This window comes from Aulonocara stuartgranti (genome assembly GCF_965226115.1).
Source record: "Aulonocara stuartgranti genome assembly, chromosome: 23".
NCBI lineage: Eukaryota > Metazoa > Chordata > Actinopteri > Cichliformes > Cichlidae > Aulonocara > Aulonocara stuartgranti.
Window position 1 is genome coordinate 42289818 of NC_138958.1, and position 18723 is coordinate 42308540.

General features: G+C 42.5%; 1 protein-coding gene across 1 annotated transcript in view; it reads left to right on the forward strand.

The window, feature by feature from the left end:
- The window catches only part of ptgfrnb (prostaglandin F2 receptor inhibitor b), a 78005-nt gene that overhangs the window by 19790 nt on the left and 39492 nt on the right, over positions 1-18723 (forward strand). Inside the window, exon 5 of the mRNA XM_082523448.1 lies at positions 4641-5051. Within this exon, the coding sequence (XP_082379574.1) occupies positions 4641-5051 (411 nt within the window). The remainder of the gene's footprint in view (positions 1-4640; positions 5052-18723) is intronic.

Consider the following 18723-nt stretch of genomic DNA (forward strand, 5'->3'; position numbering starts at 1 on the left):
ATGCCTAGGGCTGTGCGATATGACCAAAATCTCATATCCCGATATAAGAATTCTATCGTCCAATAACGATATAAATCACAAAAATGTAACATTTTCTGTAAGTTCTGTGAATCTCGGGCAGCTCGTCTTGCGTGAAGTGTTTGTCATGTAGCTGGAGTCGAGTGTTTTAACCGATGCATGAAACGATACATTTTTAGACATAAGTTGTAACAGCCGCCGTTTTCTTTGAGTATTTATTACACGGCGTGCTGCGGGGAAAAGCCCGTTCTAAACGTTTGAGTCTAAGGTTTATTTTTTTTTAGCACCTGACGGCTCTTTTTTAATTCTTATCCGTAAATACTCTGCATACTCTTTCATGTGATTCAGTTTATTTTGAAAAGTCTCAACAGGATCTTGAGCTTTATTGTGAAAGGTTTATGTGGGAAATAAACAAGCGGACACGCAATGGTTTTACCGTCCTTGTTGCTAACGACAACACATAAAAACAGGCGCTTGTCCGTCTGTAGTGTGGTTATATTAAATATAAGAGAAAGAGAACTTTAAGGAATGAATATAGCCACTACAGTGACCATCAAAACGATGAAAAAATGTTGCTATAAACAGTTTATTTTTGCGACACCACGAAACAAGCGATAGCGTAAAATGAAACGATAGATGTTTTTATATCGTTATCCGATATATATCCTTATATCGAACAGCTGTCGGAGAGTAGCAGTTAATTAAAAGAGGGCCACACAAGTGAACAGTTTATCAGATTTCTTCATGCAGTCTTTAAAGAACCGAACATTAAACTCTGAACACCTTTAAATGGGAACTTGCTTTTCCCGTTGATAAAGTCTGAAATTTATCCAAAGTGCTCCAGTGGCCGGATTGAAGTCTTTGCTCCGGGGACCAATTTTGGCCCCCGGGCCTTATGTTTGACGCCTGTGATATAAACACATTATGGGGCTTTATACACTGAGCTGTGTGAAGTCTGATCAGGTTTATCAACTAATTATGGGCAACTAATTTTTTTAACAGTCCTCACACCTGTGAGGTGTTTCTGAGGTGAAATGATTGAAGTGAATGATTCTTAACACTAAATCTGCTTACTTATTACTTACTCAACTCTTTCTTTCTTTCTTTTTTTTTCTTTTTTTTTTGTCTCCTTTTTTCAGCCACAGCGGTTAGTGATTTGCTGCCCGGCCTCAGCTTCGTGCGTTTGTCCTTCCCTTGGACAAAATTTAAATATCTTTTCTGGGATAATTGAAAAGGAAGCTGGCCGGTGGTTATTCAGGCTTCAAAAGATCCTTTGAAAAAAAGCCGAGGGTCATCAGTAGCAGTGCAATGCGCCGCTTCCACGTGAGTCTGCGCGCACAGGTTCTCTGCACATCCCCAGCAGGGGAGGGATCAGTACATAATCCTCAAATCTGCTTCCTGATTTGGGATAAAAGATATTTAGTATATGCATACTTAATGTGCAGATCTGTGAGCTGCTGTTGGATGTTTAACGGCAGTTCGCAGCAGCGGTCGTCTTGGGACACAATGCTCAGCAAAGTGTAGAGAGGATCCCCACGATTCCCTGTGTGCAAGCAGCTTGCGACAATGCCCGGAGTGAAATTGGAAGAAAGTCAAGGATGAGAGGGGCGGGGAGGGAGGGGACATGGGAGAGTTCTCCCTCTGTTGTGTGGCTGTCTTCATTTTAAAGGAATCTCCTCCTCTGTGAACCGCTCGTCTTTTCATTCTCTCTGCCTGCCTCGCTCTCTCCCAGGAGGTTCACGACCCTCATTGGCTGACCATAGAGGCCCCTATGTGCACAGACACACACTCAGACACACACACTTTCTCTGTCTGTCTCTCACGCTCATCGGTGTGGTTGCTCTGGTCACCATATCTTATATCTTTCCAGGTTACCATATCCTCTTAAGGGGTTTGTAATGAAACCAGTGATGAGCAGTGCACACACACGCACACAGACACACAAACAGGTCTCGGTCTCAGGTCCATTGTGTCCCAGTCTCTTTATATTGACTTACTGACTTGAGTAAAGAGGATGAGAAAAGTCAAACAGAGTGAGCTTTGTCTCTTTTGTCCGTTTCCAGACATCATACAGACTTTTTTCTCTCCCCCATACTGCTGTTTATGTTGTCACTGGAGATGATATTTACAAGCCCGATCCAATCTTTGGGTTTAAAGATACATTTTTTTTAGAAAAAGGAGAAGTAGGCTGACAGCCATTTGTAATTGGCTAAACCCCCCCCCCCCCCCCCCTTTTTTTTTTTTTTTTTTTTTTAAATTAGTAAAGAGACCTGCAGGAAGGTTTCTTGAGCACCTCTGCGTAACAATGCTGTAGGAGCAATCGCATACACCCATGCACTGCTCTAAATGTTTTTTTGTTATCTCATGACTGATATGACGAGGATGTACAGACTGTGCTGTTACATCCCGTTTTATCCCGAACTATAATAGCACTTCCCGCTTTCGGTAAGATTCGAATCAGCCAGTTGGCCAATTTGCTTATTCATATATCTGTCGTGCTAAATGAGTCACAGGTGTAGTGTTTTTGGCTTTGAATGGGACTTTGTGCTTACGTGTGCTGTCACCGCCCAGCTGGTTTGTGTACATAAAGGAAGTGTTTCCCACAGTTTGATTGGTGGGCATGCAGGCATGGGCACCTTGTTTACTTAAAGGAATAATACTATGCGTACTCTTTAAAGAAATAACTGCGCATTAATTAGCTGCCTCTGCTGCGAGTTGCCCCGGCTCACATTACCACCTTGACGTGCAGTTGCAGATAGGGCTGAACGATTATGGAAAATAATCTAATTGCGATTTTTTTGCCCCAATATTGCGATTGCGATGCGATATGCGATTATTTTTTAAGGTCTTTGTCTTCTGTATTATTAAACAAAGACAAGCAATACATCATATAGTATGGCCAATACTATATTACATTAATTTTAAACTGTTCTTTCCTGGAAGACAGACCTCTGTTATGATGACATGAGGTGATGCATGAATTGATGACAGACATTTTTATTTAACTTCTTCAATCACAACAGTATATTTGAACATACACAATAGTTTATTTTTAGCTTACAAACATCTGAGCATAAAGTGCTGACAAGGAACCCTGGTGTAAACATTAAAATGAAAGTCAGTACAATGTGCAGATTGCAGAAATATACATAAAAAAAATCAGTGGCTTTACCACACTCAGTTTTTCGACATCTGTGAACTACTAGACAGTCATTCAATTAAAAAATAATATTAAATAAATAAAACTAATAAATAAAAAATACACACATCTTACTGATCTCTGCAGTCAGTAACATTACACATAAAGTGCAAACATAATAGCAATTGTATAAACACACACACACAAACACGCCTTTAAAATTTAAAGGCGTGAAATTGGACGGTCTAGTTCTGATTAGCGTCACCGCTGTCTCGGTGGAGTTTAATAAACTCGGCCGTCTGCTTCTTGCTATCTAAAATATAACCAGACACTGGTGTAAATTCTCGACTGTCTCATACTTCTGTTTAATAAGTTTTCTGTTTGACGTTTAGTCAGCTGTGTGAAAACCAAGGAGGAACCCACCCGGGGGATTAATAAAGTTTTATTTTATCTAATCTAATAACTTTAATCTCAGCCAAACCGATTTACTCACGAACAAACAAAACACTGAAAAAAGCCCAACAATAACATTTTTAGGTTGTCTAAGTGACTTATATATTACGTTTAACCCGAGCAGCGAAACTCCGCGGTGATCTGAAAATGATGTGCCGGGAGTTGTGCCGTTCTCGGCCGCATCAGTAACCCTCGAGCTCCCGGCTAGCTGTCAAGCTGGTGGGTAGCAGACGCCTCTGAAAACGTCGAAGCACTTTTGCAAATATGGGATATCTTGATAAGCTGAGCAGATATTTGATGTTTACACAACTACTTTCTCGCCTGAAAATATGTTAAAAGTTTATTTTGTGACCCAGAAAGATTAGTATGAGTAATTTTAAAACTTAGTAGCGGCCGCCATTGCTGGAAACTGGAGTTTGGCTGGGCCGCGCTATGAATTCTGGGATATGGTAGTAATTTGGACAGCCTTCGGCGCGTCGCTGTGACGTAATCGGTCTACAAATGCGGCCTCAGGAGGATGCAGCCCATGAATTTGGACATGTCCAGAGTATAATCGCAGCCTTTGCGGTTAGAAAATTGCACTTGATCATGTCGCGATATTATCGCAAATGCGATATATCGTTCAGCCCTAGTTGCAGACGGTTGTTCTGCCCTGCAGCATCGGCGAGCTCAGTGTAGTGACACATGAAAGCCGATCTTCACAAATTAGTCATCCAGCTGTTAGAGGAAAACTAGTCGATCAATCGCATCGTTGATCTATGAAAAAACAAGGCTACCTGAGTAGATGTGTGGATGTAGGAAACACCTCATTTGACAGAATCTGTGCCTTTTCCTGTTTTCTCTGACTAATTGTTAACATGAAAATGCTCATTATGCTTCAGTACATGAAGTCTCAATTCATAAAAAGAGTCATGAGATGTGTTTTTTGGTGGGTTGGGTCAGTGCGAGGACAGAGACTTGAAGCATTTTATTGTCTTCATGCAGTGTTTTCTTAGGATTCATTGACTGATGCCATGTCTGTCCTCTCAAGGTCGTTCCCTCAACGTGAAGGCCTCACCCTCCTCCTCTCCCTCCTCCACCTCTCTCGTCCTCTCTCCTGGCAACTCGCTGACCCTGATGTGCGGCGTCACCGCCGACAACCTGCCCGCCCTCTCCCTGGAAGTGTCCTGGCTGGCCGACGGCCGTGAAATCATCACCATGGATCGCAGCGGGGTGGTGATCTCAAACACATCCTCCAGCGGAGCGCAAGGAAAAAAGGGGGAGGCGAGCCTGGAGCGAACAGAAACCGGCGACTACAGGTTGGGGGTGAGGGGGGTGACCATTGAAAATGGAGGGAACTACACCTGCCGCATCAGAGCGTTCATCAATATAGAAGGACGGAGGTGGTACATGACAGCGGAGAAGACATCCAACCCTGTGACTGTGAAGGTCTCTGAGATCCGTGAGTGTTTTCCACAGTGTTCTTCTTCTTTGTTGCCACACTATGTCTCATCTCGTATAATGTTTCAAATGAATGAGTTGAGCTTAAAGGACCAAATCAGTAATGAGAAGAAAACATTAAATAATCTTTTTAGAGTGGTCCTATTGTGGTTTCCATTATTGTTACACTGCAGAAATGTTTGTGCTTGTCCATAAAAAGCTCTCGGGTACCAAGTGCTTTTCTATTCTCGGCTCTGTGTGATGTCAGAGAGTGTGTATCATCTCCAGCACATGGGTCTGTCCTTGAGTGGAGAAGCCCCACCTACCTTCTGTTTGCCAAGGTCAGCCAATCAGAAGAATGTTTGCAAAAAGCAGGAGAGCGAGGGACGAATAAAGACAAATCATTTTTTTAGTGTAACTCATGCAAACACTGTTAGAGATGAAAGGTAAAAATATTGAAATGAACATAGGTCTTATTTAAGTTCCTCAAGTAATTTAATTTATTTGTAATAACAGCCTCTTTACTGGGAAGACTGGGACTTCTTTCTGCTTGTAGCATTGTGTGCGCCTGGGATCAGGATTTCTTTCCAGCACATTGGTTTAGAGAAGAAAAAGGTGAAACGCCCCGTTCTGCTCTGCTGTGAGTAAAGCTGGGAAATGCCACCCTGATGTGCTGCTAAAACAATCAGCAATTTATTAGTTATTTTAAACGTTTCACTGTCTAAATCCTCTTCTCGTTGAGTGATCTTGTTGGCTGTTTTTTTAATTACAGCTTCAGTTCCTATGATGGATTTGAATTGCTTTTGGACGTGTTCTGAGCTATGATGCTTTGTTTTTTTTAGTAAACAGTTTAAATTGTGACACAGCAGATGTGGGGCTCTGTCTGTTGGCTTATTGATTTTTGCATAAAACCAATAATGACTGTCTCTTTCTCAATTTTCACCTTATCAGCAAACTTTAAATGTTCCTACTCTCGACAAACGCACTCTCAGGAAGGTGTGTGTGCATCTCCTTGGCTGTGGTTGGCTAATTTTTCTTAAAGGAGTAGTTGGGGGAAGTAACAGTAAGAAGCCATGTGCACGTTTCTCATGTATGATTTCATGAGGTGTGGATGTGTAACAGTGCTGCTAGAGATGAATCTTGAGTCTTAAGGGGGGTAGCTCTTTAATCCCCTCATCAGCCTGTCGACTCCTGCTGCGAAGAGGATTGATTAGTCATGCCTGTCCTGCTCCGTGTACCCCTGGGTATTCTGTTAGTGTGCCTGGGTACATGTGCACGATGCTCTGATCCTGCTTCTAAAGAGCAGTGATGTCAAACACAGTTGACACAGCAATCAATTACTGGCGTGGTGGGTGGTCTCTCTGTCTATCCGTCTTTCCCTTCTCTATTTCCATCCTGCTCTCGCTGTGTTTGAATTTCACTTCATGTTGTATTTAGATATAGCTGGCATGCTGGGAAGGTTATCTGTGTCATGCAGTTAGTCATGGAATTGGTTTCTTTGTTTCATCCTTAATATACATAGCTGAAGTCATGGTAAGTGTATATATACATATCAGTAAATAATAATAAAAACTCATCTTACGCTCAGAAGCTCTTAAAATGAGGTGAATAAATCTTCAGTGGAACTACAAACATGACATATGACACTTTTATTTATTTATTTAACAAAAATTAAGCCAAAATGCAGAAGCAAATCAAAATGTAGAAGCAAATCAAAATGCAGAAGCAAAATGCAGAAGCCAAAGTGCAGAAGGATGTACTGTAGTACGCACACCATTACTACAGTTTGCAGCTCTGGAGAATTCAGGTTTGTTTTAACAAAGTGCCAAGAAGGAAAGAAGTCATCAGTGATCTTAGAGAAGCATCATAATAAAAGGTTATAAGGAAATTTCCAAACAATCCAAAGTTCATCCTTCTACTGGTCGATGCTTCCGGGAGTGGACGTCCCATCAAATTCGCCCCAAAGATCGTGCAATACTCACGGAAACAGTTCCACAGCTTCTTCTCTCTCAAAAGAACATGACAGCATTACTACCAGTTTATAAAGCTGCATCTGAACAAACCACAAGAATTTTGGAATAATGTTCTTTGGATGGACGAGACCAAAGTGTAGGTGTTTGGCCATGATGCACAGCACCACATTTGGTGCACACAGGTCCACACTGGACCCGTGCACCTCAAAGTCATCGACTTGACCATGAACTGCTAGAATACCAAAATATTCTAGGTTCAAATGTGAGGCCATCTGTCTGACAGCTAAAGCACAGCAGAAAACCTGTAACAGAATGGCTTAAAATCAAAAGAATGAAGGTGTTGTAATGGTCCAGTCAATGTCCAGACTGATAGGTCGCTGACACTGATGTTCTGCTCTCAAGGTGGAGGGACCTTGAGAGCAGAACATCGTCAGTCAGAACTGAAACAGCAGGGGGCCTGCACATTCTACACCATGTTTGAGATTGTTTTTTCTTTTTTTGACTTTATCAACTAGGGATTGAAGGTGACTTTTGACTTTTTTCTTTTTCTTTTTTTCTTTTTTTTAATTAAAAGCCGCAAAGGCCGTCTTTCAAGGGCAGATGCAGGTTTTACCACTAAAAGTCTGTTTGGTGCAGACTTGGGTGGTCCAGGCAGAACCAACCTGGAAAATTTTACATAATCAATGGGAAAAGCGAATGAGGGTTTATGCATGTTGTACTTCTAAATTGATCTTGTTGACCCAAATAGTCTTTCCTGCAAGGTCAACCACTCAGAATTTTATAAAAGCAAGACACAACAACAGTGTCATGCAGGAAACAGAATTACTGTTTTGATAATGGATCAAAGCCAACAACAGAATTTAGAATAAAATTAAATAAAATTAACTTCCCATCCATAATATTTGGTGTTGACTTTTTTTTTCTAAATACTGTCTAATAGGGGCTTTGTTGTGTAGTGGTTAACATTTGCGTTTAAGAAATCCGCAGTTTGACTCCAGTAGGAGACACCAACCAACCTCAAGTAGGGTTCAAGGTTTGGGGGTAAGAAGCAATGGGCGCGTCAGGAAGATGTAAAATCTTTGCCTCTTGGGAACTGAGGGATCAGCCAAAAGAAAGTTTAGTGTATTAACATCTACACCAATGGCTAAATCTTTGGTTTGTTAACCAAGCCATCCTGCTCTATTGTGGCGTCTCCGGTATTCAATACTGATGTAAAAGTCCTGTTATAACTGATCATAAGAACAGCTGAATTTCTCACAAATTCCCCAAATCCCAGATCTCAATGAAAGAAACAGACTATAATGAATAAATAAAAATTTGTTACATAAGCGCTCTTATTTCATCTACTGTACTATATTTAATGGTTTGGGGAATTCCCAGGAAGTGCTTTGGCAGATCGACTGGCTAAAAGTTGGAAAAGCCCAAGTGTTGGTTTATTTCAGGAATAAGGCAATTAGTCTTTTTGTCCCCATTTCGTTTTCGGAGAGCATAAAAGCATAAAACCCTTAATGATATTCATGGAGTCCAGTTTGCTTTGGTGCTTCTTGGCTGTAATATTGTCAGCAAGGATCAAAAGCACCTCGTAGTCCCATAATCCCTCTACGGAGTTTGGGGGACGTGGTTGCCAGAAAATACTTACATCAAAAGGAAATCGGAAACATTTCAGCATTTACTGGACGTTCAACTAACAAGTTAATAACCCATAAATCCCTGAACATTGCGATGGATTTGCCACAAGAGGTTCATGCTGTTGCTGGATTCTTCAGTCTACTTGCCCGATTTGTAGACACAGCTCCAAATCAGAACAACGGTCCCCTCAAGGTGCTTTATACTGTAAGGAAAAGGCCCTACAATAATGGAGGGAAAACCCCCAACAATCAGACGACCCCCTATGAGCAAGCACTTGGTGACAGTGGGAAGGGAAAACTCCCTTTTAACAGGAAGAAACGTCCAGCAGAACCAGGCTCAGGGAGGGGCGGGGCCATCTGCTGCGACTGGTTGGAGATGACGGGAGGGAGACGTGACAAAAGACACACTGTGAAAGAGAGCCAGAGATTAATAATTACTAATGAATGCAAAGAGAGTGAAAAGAAGTAGTCAGCTAGTGCTCCATGGGTGACTCAGCGTTAACAGCCACCTTTGCTTTATCACTTCTTGGTTTGCACCCAGTTTTATAGCCGGCCTTTGGAGAATTTAGCTGGGCTTTCCTTTCCCGTATCCAGCGTGTGGATCAGAGAGAGAATGTGGAATCCATATCCTGGTGTGCTTTAAACAACTGGAGAAGCAGGTTCATTTAGCTTTGCTAACAATGTGCAGAAGCTGGATAATAAAAGCTACAGGGTGTCATTACTGTTAGCGTAAAATCTAACAGTATATCAACCAGCCCGGCTTCAGAATGTGACTTTGAATGTGTGTTGTTCCTGTTTACTCTAGCCGCGCATGAATTATAAAGGCGCAGGGTGCCTGTTGTTTGCTTTGGAACCACTGAGCACCCCCCCTCCCGATTGCAGTGCCCTCCTTCTTCAAAATCTTTAGACAAATTGTACTGTTACGAAAACAAAAAGCAAACAGGCAGATTTGTTCCAGCTACACATGTTCAGCACCGGGCACATCTTTGTTTTAAAGAGAAGTTATTGTCAAAGGTTGGCCTGAGTCGACGGTGCGAGCAAGTGATCAGAGCTGGCGACGTCCAGCATGTTAAAAAACAGCTAATGGCTTTGTTTAGACGAAGGCAGGTCTAATGTACATGCACATGGAGCAGTTTAGCAGGATTTCTTTATATGTATTTAGTGTAAAACACATAGTGAGCAGTCTTATGGTGTGGTCCAGCTATTAAACTACAATATATCTAAACGACAGCCGGTCAGTCTCAGTGGACGGTACAGTGCGCCTCTGCTAGCTGCAGGACATCCTGTAAAGTATGTCAAAGGCAGCCTTTAGTTAAACCAACAGCCATCTCTTTTCCAAACTCAAAAGATTCCTCAAGCCCGGAGGATCCGTGTTACATCTGCAAATATCAGCAAAGCTTTGCGGGCACACGCATATCAAAGTCAGCCCGCATAAGGGCACAGTATCGAACGGCACCATCAAGGACATCGTCTCACTTTCCAACTTAACCGTTTGCATGTGTTTGTGTTTACGTGTGTGTGATAGCACTCAGATTTATCTGCATGCTTCCTCTGCATGTGTGTGTCTGCTGAGTGGTTTACAAGTGTATGAGAATGAAAGTAGGTTTGTTGAAGGCGCTCTCTGGAGAAGTAAGTGCCACATGCACACGCACGCTTCAAACACTGTCTTCAGTGTGTTTGTGTGTCCCACATACTGAGGGTATGAGGCGGTTCTCACTGGTGGAACTCTTACATGCTGGCCTGGGGGTAAACATTCCTTCATACTGCGTCTGCTGAAACACACACACTAACATTTCTAATTGACTATACAGAAGCTCATATATTCCAAACCCGTTCCTCTCAAGTTTTTTTTGTGCGTGCACGTTGGTGTGTCTCTCTGTGTGTTGTCAGCCAGTCAGCTCCTATTCAACTGATGTGCGGCCTTGAGGATTGCCCCTTCTTCCCACGATGCTTTGCTACAGGCTCACCCTACCACGAAGTGCAAAAAAAAAAAAAAAAAAAACAGAGTTGGAGAACTTGTTTAGGAGTTTCCCCACGGCAGGAACACGCACAGACACACACACAGATACACACGGAGTTAAAGAGGGTGTAATTTGTCTCACCCTTGGCTACACTTCCCCTATGTGTGCGCGCGTTGTCGTGTCAGCTGGAGTTACTGTCAGTAGAGCCACTTTACTGGAAAAAAGACATCTTGTAGTTCATGCAAAGTATTCAATTTTGTGTATTTTATGAATATGCGCAGCAGTCATGTCTGCGTACCACGCAGATACGGACCTGTGCACATTCGCTTTGAATCTGTGAATCATTTTGGTCTCTAAGCTGCTGTTTCCAGATTATCTAAACCACTTCATTTGAAGGTAAACTCAAAGGGTTTGTGCACACAGCTGTGGCACGTATACGCCATGAAACTGAGACAGTTTGGTCAGTCCTGTGCAGTAACGTGTCTGCTTGACCTCTTTGCTTCATATCACCTCTTTTAGTGGAAGAATCAATATAAAGATGAAAGAGTAGACTAAAAAACATTATCAGTAAATTTCTGCTACAAAAAGGGTTTTAGTAGTCTTCATGTAACCCTTACAGTGCGCCTCACGGATCCTATAGCTAAAGGAACATGTTCACCCTTTATACAGTGTCATATGACACTGTTGGGAGGAGCAAAGACAGGTGGCTCTAGTCGTGTGTGGCTGTTTGCTGTCAATTTGTAGCAAAAATCCGGTAGAGCAACATGTACTGGCTGCATGCATACATGGAAAATCCAGTATATGCATATGAGTCAAAGGCATCTGATCTCAAGCTGAACTAAAGGAGCAGCTCAGAGCTTTGATTCTTGTCACTAGTTTTGATTTTTATCTCCATCTTGAGCTTGAGCCAGTGGATTTCTCACATAGAGGGTAAATGGAAGATGTCTATGCTTTTCCCAGCATTTTATTGCAATAAGCCAAACAGTCGAGCTGTTGTGGTTTTCCTGCACGCACTTGCATCATGAAAAAAAAGCTTTGTTCATTGCGATTTAATGAGGGATGATTGGGCGTTATTGGGTTGTGATCTCAAAATAAAGATTAGCACTCACACATCTCTGGTGTTGGAGAACAGAGATGTGAGCTGTTCGTTAACCACTTGATCTTTTTTTTTCTTCTTCTTCTGCAGTCAGTCTCTGAGCACAGGACAGAAAATGAGCAGCTGAAATCTCATTTCTCTGCTGCCTGCCTGGCCTCGTGCCACGGCACAATGAGGAATTCAGTATTATGTGTGAACCTCTGTGTGTTTCAGCTGCCACTCCACACTGAGAGGAGTCAGTGGAGGTAGTTGAACCACTTGGGGGAGGTCACAGACCCACTCAATTGGATGTATGACTGAGAGGAGACAGTGAGACCTCTCTGCAGACAGGATGGAGAGGCTCAGCCTTCCGGCTGAGATGTGAATGTCAGGTGGTGTCATTTGCAATGGAAAAAGCTCTGATCATCCAACTGTACTGGCACCAAACAAGCTGTTATCAACCAGCTGATAAACATACCGGAGCATTTAGCAGCTAAAGGGGCAGATCTTCTTCCAGCAACAAAACGCAGATTAAAAGAGAAACTGCTGGAAACGAGGATTCTGGATTCGAGTATCTTTCTCTGTGTGTGCTGAATGTAGGAACAGGCAATACTTTGCACACGGGATTCCTGTGAAGCTGCATTAATACATCATTGTTAGCTTGTAAAATACTGGAGCCTCATTTGTTGTAATTACCGTGTAAGGCAGCTTCATTCTTATAAGATTTGCAAGAGATCAGGCCTGTGCTATAGGATCTACTTGCAATAAAAGATGGATGTGCTTTAGATGTGCCAATGATAAATTGTCTATCTGATAACCAAGTTTTATTGAAAGTAGTTACCTTCCATAGTTGTCATGAACGTTTTTGTAAGATTTGGAAAGAGTTGTTTAACCCTTTGCTAACAACAACAACCAAACTGACTCCTCACTAGCTCTCAAAGAAGCTCTAAAATCTCCCTCACCTACTGATTCTGTGCATTAATTTGCAAGGTTGTGTATTTTGAGGTTTTGCAGACACGTGACTGTTAACTTGTCCGCCACTTGGCTGTGTGACAATCATGGTGGCAGAGTCAAGTGAAAAAGGGCCAGACCACATGTGCATGGAGCATCTGCCATCCACCAGTTGTGAGGGGAAAAATGAGCATTCACTGACCGGTTGGCGAGTGTTTGCCAGGTTAATTGCAATTGCTGGATAGTCGATTGCTGAAGTTGATGGATGAACTGGTGCTCTACTTGAGCATGAAAAGCACTTCATGCTTTTTATTTGTTCTTGTTTCTAATGTCTCTGTAAAGCACTTTGAATCACCTTGTTGTTGAATTGTGCTATACAAATAAACTTGCCTTGCCTTATACAACATTTATAACACGCCCCACTCACACAGGCATTGCTTTCTATCTGACATTCACACACATTCATACTTGCGGTTCAGTATCTTGCCCACGGATATTTAGGTATGCAAGGCATTTAAACTGGGGACTGGAGCGGCGATGAAAGGAACCACCAACCTTATACCACTTAAGCTCCAGCCACTCCCAACTAGGTGTGTCCCAGTCACAAAAGGCTCAAGACTAGTCAGTGAACCCCTGGCACCTATGTGTATCTGCGATCAGCTGGCCGAAATCCTACAACTGCTTTTGTTGCTTTCAGTCTGCCACAGCTGCCCACAGTTTGCAAGGAATTACATGCCTGGACTTGTCTATAAACTCTCACTTGTTACACACTGGTTGCTATTGAAAGTGCAACAGATTAAAGATAAAAAGTGAAATATTTTCAGATGTGTTTGCGTTAGCACTTGGACCAACTTGTACTACTACTACTAGTATAGCAAATAGTGTTTTCAAACAAGTCTGCATAAACTACAGCAATTTCCTAGCAACCAAAGAAACCACAATGAGTTTTGTTGGTGCACCGCCTTCTTTCCGATTAGTTTTACCTAGCGACTGCCGACAAACTCCAGGAACGAACTCACCAGCCAGTCAGGGAATACACACCTTTTTTTTTTTTCATCGTGACCAGAGGTTGCATGACATTCAACACGCTGGACACCTGACATCACGCCAGAAACCTGATTAAATAATTAGCTCTTGGTCGATGTTCTATCAATTTCCATGGATTTTTTTAAAGCAGGCTGTCCTCTGCCAATCTTTTTCAAATTTTCCTTTAACGTTTAACTTTATTGTAAAATTGCAGGAATTAAAACATGTATGTGATTCATTTGGAAAAAAGAAATGCAAATAAAGAGGACGTTGTGTTTCCTCAAACCGTGTTGATGCTGCCGAGTGTTTGTGTTGTGGGTGTCCGTAGCTTAGGGAAGTAGGGTTGGCTATCATTCTTGGGGATGGTGGTTTTAATTCCTGCCCACATGTTGAAGCTGATAAGCAAGACACTAAATCCCCAGTTGTTTCCAGCATATGTTTAAATTGGAGAAAAAGTAAGTAATTTTAAACGAGTAATGTTCCAGATTCATTTTAAGGATCTGAAAACTGTAATTAGTCTCTACTTTGTGTGTAAGGGTTGCGTGAATAAGCTTGGTAAACTTTGTTTCGTACAGGATTAACTGTATGACTTTTTCTCCCCTAAGGAAAGTGTTTAAGATGCTTCCTGCTGCTTTCCGGCAGTTTCCTACACTCAGTGAAAATTTATCCTTCAGTAAAATGATAAGCAGCTAAATTAAGGAGGTTGTGCATGGCCACGGGATGCAAAAAGCTCCACTCTGTGGTTTTGTGATGTTTAGCATCTATAGAGTTAAGTGTCTGTCTTTCTAGCTGCAGAGCTTGAATGTTCATTCTCTGAACCCCTGCAGGTTTATTGTGCCCTGGCATGATTTTCACCTCGCCATCAGTTTGAGGTGTATTTGTCCAAAGTAATGTAAGCCCTCTTAGAGATTCAGTGTCTTAATACAAGTGTCTTATCCGACATTAGATTAGTAGTTGTTTGAGCTGTAAACGTGATATCAAAAGCACATCTGTTCAGTGTCAGCCCGCATTTTCCCTCCGTCCTGGGAGAAGTGCGCTGTGTTGACAGAAGGAGGGAATGGCTCAAGTGGTCCCCCCCCCCCCGTTCATATCTGCTTTTCCTGTCTCTCTCTCTCACACACACACACACACACACACACACACACACACACACACACACACACACACACACACACACACACACTGTGTGCGCACGCTCCAGCGCAACAAGGGCGACTCACATGCCTCTGGTTGTTTTGACATCATAGAAACACTCCCGTTCGGTGAAACTGCTGAATCTGCTCTGGTTGAGAGTTTAACGCCGCTGCCCAGCTTAATGGCACAGTCACCGCCAAACTTCCCCAGCTAACCTCCGCTAGTCACCGCGGCTTTATCGTGGCTCACGGCCCACCTGTAACTGAGCTGAAGCAGGAAACGGTGACCAGACGCATTCCAGTTAAAGCCCAGCTCATCGAAAGAACAACACGCAGCACTTCTGAGCTCCAATGAAACCTCTGCTGATGGCTGCACTTCCTTGTTTGAGCAAAGCTTCACTTTAATGGATTCTCGGATACATTTTCACAAACTGAAAACTTTGTAACAGCCTGTAACACTATATGCTTGTGCGTTAACTGGAGGTGAATCTCTGTGCTGGCTCCCACCTGATTCCTCGACATCACACATATAACGTTAAGTCTAAACTTAGACGCAGGAGCCACCTTAAGAGAGGGACTTAAAGCCATATTACAGTTTAAGATGTGAGAACAAAGTTTACAGCATATTGTATCTCTTAAGTCTTTTTTGTGCTCATGTTTTTGGTCTCTGCATTCTCCTGTCGCAAATCAAGATCTAAGGCTCCTTTATTTGTGTTGTACAATAAATTAGACAGGAAACTGCTGCTCAACACAGGATCTCCTCATAGTATAGATAAAAATAGAAATTTATAAGAAGGTAGATAAAACATGTAAATATTACAAAAAATGTTCTGAAGTCTAGTCATGTGCGTTCTTAATGTCCTGTATCGTCTGCCCAACGGCAGAAGTTCAAAAAGATGGTGAGCAGTGAGCGAGTCCTTAAAGATGTTTGTTGCTTTCTGAAAGCAGCAGGATGTGAAGATTTCAGGGCAGGTAGGAGAAATGTCTGATCCTTTCCTGGGAAATCGTTCGGTCAGTTCTAGAGATGATTCTGCTGGATTCTCCTCACTGTGAGTGAAGACACAAAGTTAGTCAAAGCCAACTGCAAAGGGGGGACCACGAAAACATCCGTAACAGACCTAATCAGACCTTTCAGTTACTGTCACCTGGCTAAAACTAAAGCTATGTACAGCCCCCGAGTAAGAGCCTCGTTATGAGCAAAGGGCCCAAGCAGTTACCTGTGTCTGGGCTTGACTGTCATGTTCCTTGATCTGTTCCTGGGGAGGTTTTTTAGTACGGTGGTCATTTGTCCCACTGAAGGATACTGCTGTCCCACAGCTCCTGGTCTCAGTGAATTTACTTTGTCCGTCAGTAATGTTATGGCTGATAGCTCTACTAATAAAAATGAATCTATTTGTTCATATTAAAATCAGTTGTTAGTTTTATGTGAGCTGAAAAATAACAATTGATGTGTAAAATAAAATAAAAAAACAGCACTTAGTGGTTTGTGAATCTGTCACCGTTGCTCTCACTGAAATCCAAAGAGTAACTTCTCGATGTGAACACATGCTGTGTGATGAAAGCAGTTTGTTGTGTTATTGACAATGACCTATTTTTCCTCGCTCTGCCTCCCAGATCCACACACTAATGGAGCCATTTTCTTCTTCTTAAAGCTTGTTTTACACAATTTTCTTCCCTGCTTAACTCTGCAGAACGCAGGATAACAGAAAGGAGCAATTTAGGCTGCCAGTCAGACTCAGCTTTGAGGACATGACTTCAGGTCAGAAGTGTGAAAAGCCTCTTTAACATGAAATCTATTTTTTCTTTGCTCTTCTTGCATTGAAACAAACTGCAGGATGACTGTGAATTGATGCTCAGTTTCATGCACACTGCATCGGTTTTCCATATTTAAAGCTTTTTCATAGTTGGAAAACTGTTGTTGGGCAATTTTTGTCATGTGGGTGAGATGACACGGAGAGTTAGTGGTTTAACCACAGTGTTTTAAGACTATTGATTAAATTAGTTTGCATTACTTATATAGTCAGCGGAGTAGGAAACTGATATCCCCTCAGCCCTGTGATGGACTTGTGAACCCCGCCTTTTGGATAGGCTTCAGTACCTCCAAGGGGAAACTAAGTTTGAATAGTGGGTAAGAAAATAGATGGATGGCTGGATGTTTCCTTAGCTGAAGCATGAGTTTCAGCCATGTTTTAGAAGTCTGAGGAAATCTTAATTGTTGCAGTAAATGAAAGAAATCTGTCAGCGTGGCTCTGTGGGCTTAAACAGAAAAAGCTGTAAAACTAATGAAAATAATGCTACAAGTCCAAAATATGTCCTTCATATTCTCCAAAGGCATTCATCGGGCTGGATTGGTGTCTTTTGTAGTCCGATTGTGACTCCTGGGCCTTAAGTTCGATATTCCCGCTTTACGGTTTGGGTGTGTCGAGGCGCATCCATTAGATAATAAAAACTGAAGAGTTTGAAGTTTGGAGGTCGGGTTTCTAACTTGCCGTCGTGGTCCTGAGCCATCTTTGCAGTGTGGCGGCATGCTTTCTCCTTGGTATCTGTGCCATCGGCATGGGTGATTGTTCTAGGTGTGCTATTATTTTTAGGTGTTTGGCACATGATGGGGTGCTTTGTCAGAGTACTGGCCAGTGAAATGCCACAAGCAAACATTTCACTGTGGATCAATATCATCCACTATATCTGTCAGTGGTGTTAATGTTGTGGCTGCTCAGTGTATACCTACTGCGTTTAAAGCCTTGTGTCACAAGCTGCTGTACAGTATCGGAGCCCCTGAACTGGCGACGAGTGGTCATGTTACTCGACTAAATAAGGCAACATTTCGGTGTGGGAGAGAGCGTGGAGCGTGGCTAATTGGCAGAGGAGCTTCACACGTTCTCATTGATCAAAGTGTGTGTGTGTTTCACACCAGATGGTGACAGTGCATGAGTCAGTGTGTGTGTGCGTATGACGTCCAGCTGACATCATGCAAACCAACTCCTTTGCCAAACACACCCAAGCCCATGCACTTGATTTCTTACATTTTTGGCTGCGTGTTTGTGTGTCTGTGTGTGTCTGTGTGTGTGGTATAGTGGCATCTATTGGTATGCTGGCACACTTTGGGATGTATCAGGAACTACTTTTATATACTGTGTGTGTGTGTGATTTCTCACGGTTAAGCAGGTGGAAATCTTGTTGTGTGTTTCCTGTTCACTGACGCGTAAAGGTGCAATCTGGATGCCTGACTGAGAGGACCTGCCTCCCCACCTACACACACACTATTAATGCTTTGATACCCACCTCATCTCACACAGTTAACGGTGTTATTTCTGCTCTATTTCTGTCATCTGGCTCAGTCACCTAACTCTATTTAAGGAAGAAATCACCTAAAAGAGAAAAAAAAGGAGGATTCACTTTGCATGTGTCTGGTGATGTCAGACTGTTAATGTGACCTAGGACTGACTGATGAAAGCAATACCCGGCTGGGTTGGGAATAATGTCTCTCGAGGCAGCACAGTAACTCAATTTCTGGCATTATCATCGAGGAGCTGTTCAGCCGTCAGGGTTCTGATTCTCTTCTTAAAAGAAGTGCTCATTTCAACCCTGCTGACAACGAGGATAATTAAAAACTCCACGTAGCCCGTCTCCTGCTGTAGATTTTGTATGTGTACACTTAGATGTATGTTATGTGGTCATGGCCATTAATCTGCCGCCTTCTAGGCTGTTTGCCGGTAAACTTAATTGCCATTCTAAGTCTGACCACTTAATTATGCCAGTTGCACCATCTGGGCATCTGGGCTTGAGGCTTCTTTTCAGTCGACCATACTTTATGTATCGAGTTTAAAACAAGGACAGGATATATTTTATATAACAAGAAGCGCAAACCTCTGCAAAGTCAGCTCACTGTCCGAACAGCGTTTACTTTAAAGGCAATAGTATTGTGTTTTCAGTTTTAAATAGCTCTG